Source organism: Protopterus annectens, chromosome 3.part1 (assembly GCF_019279795.1).
Source record: "Protopterus annectens isolate FY-2018-M chromosome 3.part1, PAN1.0, whole genome shotgun sequence".
Classification (NCBI taxonomy): Eukaryota; Metazoa; Chordata; order Ceratodontiformes; family Protopteridae; genus Protopterus; species Protopterus annectens.
In genome coordinates this window covers 50150903-50163496 of record NC_056732.1, presented here as the reverse complement: position 1 = coordinate 50163496, position 12594 = coordinate 50150903, and the positions used below count along the sequence as shown (strand labels likewise).

At 40.6% G+C, this 12594-nt stretch overlaps 1 protein-coding gene across 2 annotated transcripts in view; it reads left to right on the top strand.

The window, feature by feature from the left end:
• Positions 1-12594, top strand: part of LOC122797987 (fibrinogen silencer binding protein) — a 163489-nt gene that overhangs the window by 37191 nt on the left and 113704 nt on the right. For both annotated transcript variants that reach the window (XM_044066549.1, XM_044066550.1), the window contains exon 3: positions 4687-5094. In XM_044066549.1, coding sequence (XP_043922484.1) covers positions 4687-5094 — 408 coding nt within the window. The remainder of the gene's footprint in view (positions 1-4686; positions 5095-12594) is intronic.

Below are 12594 nucleotides of genomic sequence, written 5' to 3'. Positions count from 1 at the left end.
TGCGCACACCCTTAAACTAATACTTTGTTGTGTGTGCACACCCTTAAACTAATACATTGTTGCGTGTGCACACCCTTAAACTAATATTTTGTTGAAGCACCTTTTGATTTAATTACAGCATTCAGTCTTGGGCACAAACCTGGCATCAATTTAGAGAGAGACTGTTTTAACTCCAAATGAAGTTCAGCTGTCCTAGTAGCATTTTCCTGAAATTTACTCAGTTGCCTGCTATACAGAAAAATTTCCACAGCATTTAATATACCATGGAACACAGTGAAGACAGTCGTCAAAAAGTGGAAAAAAATATGGGACAGTAGTGATGCTGCAAAGAACTGGACATCCCTCCAACATTGATGAAAAGACCAGACGAAAGCTTATCAGAGAGTCTGCCATGAGACCTACAGCAACACTGAAGGAGCTGCAGGAATTTCTGGCAAGTACTGGTTGTGTACTATCTTTGACAACAATGTCCCATATTCTCCATATGTCTGGACTATGGAGTAGGGTTGCAATACGGAAACCTTTTCTTACACCCAAAAAATCCAGGCCCAGCTAAAATACATAAAGTCTCCCAAAAGCATATGGGAAATTGTTATGGTTTCATGAGACCAAGGTTGAACTTTTTGGCCACAATTCCAAAAGGTATGTTTGGCGCAAAAACAACACTTCACATCAGCAAAAGAACACCATCCCCACGGTGAAGCATGGTGGTGGCAGTGTTTGGAGGTTGCCTTTCTTCAGCCGGAACTGGGGCTTTAGTCAAGGTGGAGGGGAATTATGAACAGTTCCAAATACCAGTCATTTTTGGCCCAAAACCTTCAGATGTCTGTTAGAAAGCTGAAGATGAAAAGGAATTTCACCTTTCAACACAACAGTGACCTCAAGCATACATCCAAATCAACAAAGGAATGGCTTCACCAGAAGAAAATTTAAAAGTTTTGGAATGGTCCAGCCAGAGCCCAGACCTAAATCCAATAGAAAATCTGCGGGGTAACCTGAAGAGGGCTGTGCACAAGAGATGCCCATGCAATCTGACAGATTTGGAGTGTTTTGCAAGGAAGAGTGGGCAAATATTGCCAAGTCAAGATGTGCCATAGTGATAGACTCCTACTTAAGAAGATGAAATGCTGTAATTAAATCAAAAGGTGCTTCAAAAAAGTATTTAGTTTAAGGGTATGCACACTTACTGCAACCAGCTTATTGTACGTTTTTTATTTTTTATATTTTTTCCCCTAACAGATTTGTTTGTTTTTCAATTGAATTGTTTAGGTCATAGGTCACATTTAAAGGATGGAAAAGTTTTGAAATGATTTATTGTGGTTTCATTTTTTTATATCACAAAAACCTGGCATTTTAACAGGGGTGTGTGCACTTTTTATATCTACTGTAATTCAGGGTCTCATATTTTCCTTACATTTTCTTCAGTTTATTTTATGTATATGAAGACTGAAATGGAATTGCCCTCTGAAGAAAAAAGAAATGCATCCTGAAGAGCACAGCTTCCATGGGACCTGATAGTATCCCAGGATGTATTCTGCACCATCTCCATCAAGAACTGACTTTGCCATTGAGCACCCTATTCAACCACAGCCTAAGTACAGGCTTCATTCCAGCGGAGTGGAGAACTGCAGTTGTCACCCCCTTGCACAGGGCTGGTGCCACAATCGTCCCATTAGCTTGACAAGTCTGATCTGTAAAGCCATGGAACATATTATTATGGATCTCATAAACAAGGACATAGGCAATCTCCAAGCACTTGACCCCACTCGGTTTGGATTCATCAAGGGCAGATCTTGTCTGTTGAGTCTGGTTGACTTCTTTGAGACTGTCACCAAGGCCCTGGATGAGGGGAAGTCGGTGCATACAGCTTACCTTGACTTGGCCAAGACCTTTGACACAATCCCCCACTAGGGAGTTATTGAAAAGCTAACACAACTTGGCATAAATCCCTATTTCATCAGGTGGGTGCCCAACTGGCTCACCGACAGGGCCCTCAGAGTCAAAATAGGCACTTCCACCTCCGATAGCAGACCTGTCACTAGTGGAGTTCCCCAGGGATCTGTCCTGGGACCCTAACGTTCGGCATCTGTTTCTCAGAGGTCCAGGCAAAGACAAAAGGCCTGTGGCTGACTGAGTTTGTGGACGACTAAGTTGGATGCTGTCATAGACTCCCCAAATGATGTTAGCGTACTGTAAGAGAGTCTCGCAGCAACTAATGACTGATGCCAAAGTTATGGCCTCAAGCTAAATGCAAAAAAAAAGTATCCTACCATTCGGCAAAAACATGACTCCTACTGATTACTACATCAACAGCAACCCCCTAAGCACACAGCCTGTGGTGAGAGACCTGGACACTCAGGTTGATAACCTCACATTCGACCATCATGTAGCGGCAGTGGTCAGAAAAACCTTTTACTTGGTTCATCTCATAAGTAAAGGGATTGCATCCAGAAAAAAGGAGTTTATTACCTCTGTGTACTCCTCCCTCATTAGACCAATAATCGAGTATAATGCCCCGTTTGGGGTGTACCTCTCCAAACATCTGTACCAACTGAAAAGGCCATTGAAATACCTCACAAAGAGAATCCATGGCCTCCAACACCTGTCCCTATGCAGACGGGCTCAAATCACTGTCACTCTACTCTGTATCGTACAGATTGCTCAGAGGTTGCCTGTGTCTCTCCTACAAGGCAGTTTCAGACCCTACCTACTAGAAGTGCTCCATCTCCGCAAGTCTTAACTCCTCATGCACCTGAATCTAATATGTGACATCAACAAAACCTGCTGGAGAGACAGGTTTGTCTCTGAGGCTGCCCCATCTCTGGAATAGATTTCCCATATATGTCAAACAGAGCACAAATGTGTCCCAGGGGTTCCACCTGTGTCCCTCATTGACAGGGGCGACAGGTGCTGACTGAGGTTTATTTTTGGGGATGAAACTCTTGGCTGGGCTTGTAAGGGCCTCGGGGCCATTAGCCTAGTAACCTCCTATGATCCTAAATATTTTAGTATTCACATTTTGTTTTACAGTGGATAGTTATCCCATGAGTCAGTTGTAACAGATTACATTTATGAGGGTTAATGACACATCCACTGATATCATTAGTACTGTTGGCTTTAGTGGAAAAATAATTTAAGGAATGCTCAGCCAAAGTCGAGGTTAGAGTATGGTCATCAGTGTGTACCAGAAATTTTAAAGAGAAATATTTAATGGTAATTACATGTGCAGTGGTAGCATTGTTGCCTCACAGCAAGAGGTTCTCCCATTCGATTCTTGGCTGGGGTTGGGAGTGCCTTCTGTGTGGAGTCTGCATGTCCTCCCCGCGGTCAAGTGGGCGTTCGGAAGACATGCGTTGAATGGGCGTGCCTTCGTTGAAGGTTGGGTGTCGGGCTGGCAACTTGACACCATAAAAACCAACTGCCAGTCATTAGCGGACCGGCGTTCCGCTGTGGCGACCCCTAACCGGGAAAAGATGAAATAGCATGGGTTAAGGGCCAGTATGATTAAGGTAAAAGGCAAAGGGCAGTTATGGTGCCTTCCCATAATTTGTGTTTTTATATTAGAATGGTGCATGTTGATTCTAATGTAAATATGTTGTATTTGTATGCAAAGTCTTTATTACAGTTAATATACATGACAGAGTTTTTAATGACTCCAAAAGAAGAAATAGATGTTCCTTACTTATGAAAGGCTTTAAAAACATCCACAGAGTGAGAAGTCTGGTCTTTGTCAATGAGTTGGTGATACGAGCTGGAGTGAAGTTTACTGACTTGCAATACTTGGGTAGCTTTGAACAGATTCCTGATATTTGGATGAATAATGTGATTTAATAAGGGAAGGAAATGATTATCAATCACTTCATAAATTTTATAGTAACAGTTAACATAGCAATTAGTTGATGTCACCTTGGGATAAATCTTTTCTGGGCTTTGGAATCCTAGTAATTCTTGCTAATGGGGTGTCTGGATTCGTGCAAACATGTAGTCAGCCAGAATGTGGATATACGGATTATTTTTTTTTTATACTGCTGGTAAAATTCAGTGGAAAGGGTGACAGAGCTGGATGCCATGTTTTGAAGGAAAAGACCCAATAACATCTTTAATTCTGCCTACTGGCATTGTCATCATAGGAAACTCATGACTGAAATTAATATATTCATAAAGTCGATCCTATTCTGTAAAGGACCCTGCTGCTTAGATGCTGACAAAACAGTTTTAAATGAAATTTGGCTGGGTTACATTGAGCTGGTAGACACCGCACTATAGTTATCCAAAATGAAACCAGCCTTCCTGAACTGTATCAGACACTCAGAGCAGTATTACATTTTTATTCTTTTCTGATAGCTTGCTTAGACCACATTTTAAATGTAATCATCTGTTGGCAGTCACTTATCAAAATCTCTTTAACACGCCATTTAACCAAACGTGTACTTATTTATTGACATTTGATTGCCGGGAAAGTCTGAGTGGGTAGGTGCCCATTTTCAGCAGAGGCTCGAGGACAAAAGCTCCAAAGTGTTACAAAAACCCTTTTAAGAACAATACTTGGGAGTTAAGGGAAGATTGCTGTCAACTAAAGATTAAAGATCGTTTATAAGTCTTGTGTTCCTATGATCCTCTTATTTCACTGCTAGAACCAATTTCAACGATGCAGACTTTTTTTTTTCTTTCTCTTTTTGTTTTTAGTGACTCTGAGTCTGATGTTTCATCTGGGAATGATAATTCATCTGGAGCATTTCTTCTGAAGAATTTTGCTGGTCCTAATATGGGATTAAAGCAGGTTGCTTATTGTATGACTTCTGACCCCACTGATGCAGAGATTATTACAGAAACGGACTCTTTCAGAACTCCAGAAACGAAGAGTGGTAGCAAGAAGGAGAATGTGTCTTCGTCCAGTCCGGAGCCTCGCAGGTCTTCAAGGCAAAGTTATAAAAGTGATAGGCATGTCCCAGGGGTGGAGCAGTCTGCTCAAACACAAAAACATGTGGTAGAAGCAGAAGAACAAGAAATTACAGAAGAATGTGAACTGTCTCCTGTGTCTGTATTGCCACAGGAATGCCACAGAATGTGGAACAGGATGAAACCTTCCTACAGGTAGGAGAAAATTTTTCTGCTTAGCTAACTTTCAGTTAATGTAGACTGGACAGATAATCGAGCCACTGAATATAATGGAGGCTGAAGCTCTCTGTAAATCTTCAGCATTTGTACTCTTACAGTTTGAGGAAGTTTTAATGGGCTTATTCAACTGCACATGCAATTTAAGCCTCTTCTACTTTCATGCTGTACTACAGAAAGCAGTAGTTGCTTTGTAAAAGAAAAAAAATGTTCCACCTGACAGTTCATTGGATGCTGTTGAGAAAGCTAAGGAAACCCAGAGCCTGACACTGTAGAGCTGGAGGAACGGATGGGACTTGGGCCACAGTTGTTAGGCCCATGTGGCACGTATGACTTCTCCAGGTTGATAATCGCTCTCCTAATCATGCATTGCACTGCTGCTTCTCTTTCTCCAGTTTTTTTTTCTTCCTCAAAATTTTGTGGAGTAGTAAATGTCTTTGTGCTGCTTCAACAAATAATTTAGGGTATTTTATATATTTTTTTTCACCTGGGTGAGATTTTTATGTAATTCCTTATTACCTTGCTTGTGGCAGATCTTTTCAGTGTAACGTTTTTGCTTCAGGGTACTTTTTTGTCTTCAGAAATGTGAGAACCTTCTTGAGAGATTACAGGCATTTTTATTTCGTTGTTTGGTTCAGCCCCTGTTGATTGCACTTGTACAAAACATATGATACCGTTTCTCCTCTGCCATCTAGGCAAGTCCACACCATGTTACCAGAAACTACCTTTTCTGTGTCACATTGAACAGTGCGTCAGGTGCCATCATGTTCATTGTGTTTTCTTATTGCTTCATTGCTGACATTTTGCTGCATTTCTGCACTTTTTTAGTTGAACTGTTGCTTTAAGACCCAGGCTACATTGTATCTGCTGGATTCATGACTACTGTTTGTGTTTTCTTATACTTTGGCTCTAAAAGCAGCCATCTTACATTAAGAAGGTTTTTCTGCAGTCTTGTGGCAGAAGTGTCCTGATAATAAACTCATTTGAGTTGTGGATTGCTGGAGTAAGGCCATTTGTGTGCTTTACCAATTGGTAGATAGATTTGTACTTGTGCCGATATTCAAGCCTCACGCTTGCTAGAAGCAACTGTTTGCACAGTGGACGTTGGCAGTGCCGTGTATAGATGCATAAGCATAATAGGCAAGTTTTTCCTTAAATAACTATCAGGGAAACCATTCCCAGCCCTCTGCTGCTCTAGGAGCAACTCATTTTGTGCACTGATTAGCTTTGCTTTATTGGTTTACATTAGACTACACAAAGTATAGCTGCCAGTAATAACCTCTGGGCTAACAGCACAGTCCAGTTAAATTAACCTGTTTCTTCCTTTCCCTAAGAAAACGCACAGTAAAGATCTGCTGTCATGGATGGGCAGTTTACTATCATCTCTGTCCAGCCTGATAAACACTGGCATCCTGAGGTAATGTAGCGGTTGTCTCATGTATACTGGCAACCACCTGCTCCTGCTACAAACTAATACTATATGTGAGAGATGTAACTGTACTGTAGAACTGGAGGCAAGACTCTTACATATGGATATATCTAATGCCAAACAGGTTGTCATCTCCCTCTCCCAACTCCCCACACCTAATAAGGACTTGACACATACTGATTAGTAACTTAAAAGCACAAAATACACTTGCTCCAAAATGGAAAACCAGGAATTCTCCTAAAAAAAAAAAAAGCCAAGAGCACTGCTGTAGCTGCCAAACTTTCTTTATAAACACATTCTGGTACCTCGGCCTCACATGCCTTCAATGGAATGACTTCATACAAATCAGGCAGCATTTTGTACTCCATCACCATACTTGATTCAACCAATAAATTCATTAACTATTTCACACTGAGCTTGATCGAAGGAAGGACACTGAGGAAACTCGGAGCTATAATATATAACATTAAGTATCCTGTTTTATGTTTATTTTGTTCTTTATTTCTTAGTTATTTATAGCACTTTGTGTACTGTGTATTTTTCTAGCTAGTTTCACTGTCTGTGAGGTATTAACTGGAAATTGTCCACTTTTATTAAACATCTGTTGGGTTGTTTGTTTCTAATAACTTGTTGCAGTTAAATTCTTTTTTTTCTATAGGCTCCTATAGTTGTTTAAAACTTTCATTTAAAGGCTCACTGCTGCTTTTCAGCTGTGAGAAACATTTCTGCAGTTTGTTCTACGTAGTGGGGATATTTGTAGCATTTCCATATTCAGGCTTGTATTTGGGCCTAGTGTTTGTGGAGGCTGTTTGTCTGAGCACATATTCAAGGACATCTTGGTTTAGCCAAAGCCTTCAGGCATTTCAGTGAGAGAGAGTTGTTTGAGGTCATTGGCTGACTGAGGTCATCTGGACTACAGCTTAGACTAAGCACCTCATTGGTTCTTTTGAGATTTCTTTCTTAAAAACTGTCTCAGGTTTCAACTTTCTGTTACCTGAGAAGTTCATTTGTGAGTGTTCTGCCATTTCACACTGAGCTTGATCGAAGGAAGGACACTGAGGAAACTCGGAGCTATAATATATAACATTAAGTATCCTGTTTTTTGTTTATTTTGTTCTTTATTTCTTTGTTATTTATAGCACTTTGTGTACTGTGTATTTTTCTAGCTAGTTTCACTGTGTGTGTGAGGTATTAACTAGAAATTGTCCACTTTTATTAAGCATCTGTTGTGTTGTTTGTTTCTAATAACTTGTTGCAGTTAAACTCTTTTTTTCTAGAGGCTCCTTTAGCTGTTTAAATCTTTCATTTAAAGGCTCACTGCTGCTTTTCAGTTGTGAGAAACATTTCTGCAGTTTGTTTTCCACCCTTCCTCACTGTTGGTATAGTGTTTTTATAGTTGGTGGCTTTGCAGTTGCCCGCACCTAGTGTAAATTTGATATGGGACCCTCCTCCCAGTCTAGTGTCATTACCTCATTCTACCCAGTACAAGGAGAACATTTGAGAAGGCCAATCAGCTTAGTTTCTGCTACTCCTTTCTTTCTTTCCACTTAATTTTTTTTATCTGCTTTTACTGTATTTGTGTTTCTTCCTACTTTATTTTGCTTTTGTGTCATCTTAAAAGTACTCAATTGTATTTATTACTGCTTGGTGTAACTCATTCTAAGCCTTTTAGTTTAAGCACTTGGGCTTCAGACCAGTTGTTTTACATTAAGAAGGTTTGTGGTCTGCACTGTAGTGGCAAAATAGGTAGCTTACATCCTTCTAAGTTGGGAACTGCTGATTGAGGGCTCAGTGTCTGTTATTCTAAAAGTGCATTAATTCTGGTTTAAGCACTTGGGCTTCAAGCCAGTTATTTTACATTAAGAAGGTTCGTGGTCTGCACTCTTGTGGGAGGAGAGGCTGGACTCTGCGCTTCTGAGCTGGGAATTTCTGGTTAAAGGCTTATAGTGCCTGCATATTTGAACTGTTTTTTACTGAAATTGGTACACCTTGTTTGCTGTAGCATAGACTAGATCCAGGCCTGCTGAATCTAGCTTTGTTTGTATGCTTCTTGTTTGTTTGCTTGTTATTTCCCTGAAACGCTAATTTCACCTAAAATGCGGCTTTACAGCGCTTCTGTGGATTCCTAGTGATAACTGCATTGCTTACTGTACTTATTTCCTTGTTTCACTTGAAAGAAAGTTACTGTTTATCGTTTTTTGCATTTAAGTTGCCTGTAACACATTGCATTTAAGTTACCTGGCACTTGCTCACTAAGTCAGCACTAAAAAATTAAAAGCACTACACCCTCACAAACTCCCCTTGAGTACCTTGTTCCCCATTGGCCCTTTTTTTCAATTATAAAGGAATTCCCAATACTATTCTAGCATGTCCAAAGGTCAGTTGTCAATCTCCTCTCCGGTCCAGCTGGTGAATCTGGGAATCTTGAGGCAATGTTACAACTGCCTCATGTACACAGACTACCCTCTCCTCCTCCCAACAAATTCCAACACATGTGAGAGATGCAACCATATAGCCAAACTGGAGGCTAAGCTCTCTCAACTTAGTACTGGCGTAACCAGTCAGGAGGAGAAGAAAACCACACTCACTACAATTCCAGTCTCACATAGACCTACCAAGACAGCAAACCAAACACATAAACACACAAAAACATACTCAGAGGCTCTAAATAAAAATTTGCCTACGCAGCAGAGACCTCCAAAGCAGACACCCAAGCAACCGCTACCCCAAAACAAAACACGTGCAACACATAGCTCACAAAGCCAGTGTGCCAAACAACCGCTACCCCCAAAACAAAACACGTGCAACACATAGCTCACAAAGCCAGTGTGCCAAACAGTCACAACCCTTAAGGCTAAACACGCCTGATACACTTGTAATAGGTGACTCTATCATCAGGCACACTGACGTCCCGCTCACCAGGCTGAGCAAGGAGAAGGTCACGGTGAGCTGCCTGTCGGGCGCTAGGATCCGCCACATAGCACAAACACTCAGGTCACTCCAAGGCAAGTACAAATATGACTCAGTCATTGTCCGTGCTGGTGTGAATGACCAGAGACGTACCTCCCTGGACTACATGAAAAGAGACACAGAGGAGTTCTCTGAGCATGTAGCCCAGGCCGGTATGACCCTGACCTTGAGTAGCATCTTACCCTCACCAAGAATGATGCCACAATATGAAGACAAGATGATCAATTTCAACAATTGGCTTAAGTATTGGTGTCATTCAAAGGGGATCCAATGCCTGTCAGCCTGGGATGACATGCTCGACAAGCCACAATGCTTCGCTAGGGACGGCTTGCACCTGTCACCCCTGGGCTTTCGGATATTGGCAAAGGCTCTTGCTACCCCCATAGTGCCTTTTTTAGGCAAGGCTCAAAAGACCAACCCACCTCCATAGGTATCACAAGGGATAAGAAACAGAGTAATGCTACTCAACGCCAGAAGTCTAAACCTCAAGATGCACGCACTCAAAACTTTCCTTAGCATGGAGAACATCGATATTTGTGCAGTAACAGATACCTGGTTCAAGGCTCCCGAAAGCACCCCAGCACTACCAGGTTATATCTCATACCATGTTTTTCAGCCCCAAAACTTGGACCGAACCACAAAAGGAGGGGGAGTATCAATATTTGTCAAAGATACCCACACCTCCAAGTTGGTGGCACAGCACGAAGCATCAGAGACTATCCATGTGCAACTAACAGTGGGTAAAACTGCCTTCCAGTTTATAGCCTGCTACAGACCACCCTCCCAAACCCAGGAACCCCACTCTGCCTTCCTGAGAGCACTGGAAAATATGAAGGTCTCTCCAAACACCATTATATTGGGTGACTTCAACTACCCAAACATAGACTGGGAGCATTACTCTAGCTCCAACACCCTAGCCCAAAGGTTCCTAGAATTTATAAACTCAAATGCTATGGAACAACTTGTTACCACTCCCACAAGAGGGGAAAATAAACTGGACCTGATCATCACCAACATGGGGACTCTATGCTCCAGACCAGAAGTGTATCCCTCACTTGTAAGATCAGACCATAAACTAATCTCACTGGATATTCACATCCCGACCCCACCCCCTGCCCAGAAAACCACAGTGAAAAACTTCTCTAAAGCAAATTTCACACTCCTCAAAACAGAGGTGGAATCCTTCAAAGCCCCCGGGCTTGTGGAAAATACGGCCCAGACCGCAGAATCCTCTATAAACTCATTCTATGATCACCTTCAGGAATGCATGGATCATGCAATCCCAAATAAAACCAAGACCCAATCCTCCAAAGGCAGACGTCCTGTCTGGTGGACCCCAGCCATAAACAAACTATACAATAGACGGAGGAAGCTACTACATGATAGAGCAAAATCTCAAAAAGGGAAGGCATCTCTGATCAGTATTAGCAAAAAATTACGGGCACTCCTAAAATCGTCTAAGGCCAACTTCGAGAGAAAAATTACACAGGACATTAAAGATAATCACAAGGCTTTCTTTAGTTATGTTAGGAACCTGGGTGGGAATTCCCAGATATGCTCAGAATTAGTCCAAAATGACAAAAAATACACCGAACCCACAGACATTGCCAACATCCTAGCTGACAGGTTCAGTGCAAACTTCTCCCCCCCCACCAAAAGGGCAAATATCTATCCCAGCAGAGTGCTGCCCCCCCCCCCGACATCTCAGATGCTCAGGTAAGAGCCGCCCTCTCCAAAGCAAAAAACACCGCATCAGTGGGACTAGACGGTGTCCTGGGCTGCGTCCTACATGAACTCCAAGAAGAGCTAAACCCAAACATAAAACTACTGTTCAATCTCAGCCTTACTACAGGATATGTACCCAAAGAGTGACGTACAGCATCAGTGGTCCCTCTCCACAAAGGTGGTGCCTCAACGGATCCTGACTAGCTTGGTCTGCAAAGCTATGGAAAGGATCATCATGGACCTCATAAATAAAGATATTGGGACCTACAGACACTGGATCCTACCCAGTTCGGCTTTAAGGGTAGATCCTGCCTCTTAAACCTTGTTGATTTCTTTGAAACAGTCACCAAGGCCATTGACGAGGGGAAGGTCATCCACACAGCCTACCTGGACATCACAAAAGCCTTCGATACAATACCCCACTCGGGCATTATAGATAAGCTCACCAGCTTAAATATAAACCCCTATGTCACTAGATTGATAATTTATTATTAACAAAGGAATGTTTGTGGCAACTTAGATTCAATGCCAGTGCAACACCAGGGCTAAATGGACATATTAGTATTGCTAGTGTTTTGAAACACAAATCTACTTGTATTTAATAACGTTTGTTGTTACCAAATGTACTTTAATTAAAATGTATATTATTATTTTATAGCAAGTATGTGGTATGCAGCCTTTTACACAACTTTCCAATTAATTCTAATTAATATTTAGCTTAAATTATGCTATTTTAACAGTCTATATTAAATTCATGTATATACTAATTTATATTTAAACTTATATGTATAATCATATTTACACTTGTATTTTAATCCATATTTATACTTGTATTTATATTCAAACAATTTTAAAAATATATATATATTTTTTATTACTACATAATGTATATAAATTACTTATTTATATATATTTATATACTTATATATTTAACAATTTTATCAAGTACATATTTCCCCCTCTCCCGTCTTTTTGCTTTTGTGTTAAATTTTATAATAGGTTTATAATATATGCCCATTTAAATAAGTTAATTAGCGTACATTACCATATTGGCTCTATGTGTATAGCTATTTTATAACAGTTTATACATGTTGATTTTACAATCATACAACAAATTACATAGTAGTATACTTATTAGGATGAATTATAGTAGAAATTTATCAACATCACTATTACTATTACATTCAGCATTACTGCTACTAATATTATTATTATTTTTATTAAGATAATCATTTTAAACATCAAGGTAGCTAGTTGGTTATTGAAAGATTTATAGGCGTTGCGCTTAATTAATTTAATTAATCAATTATGTAAGCTATAAATTGTTATTTCTGAGACCTTACATTTGTACTCTG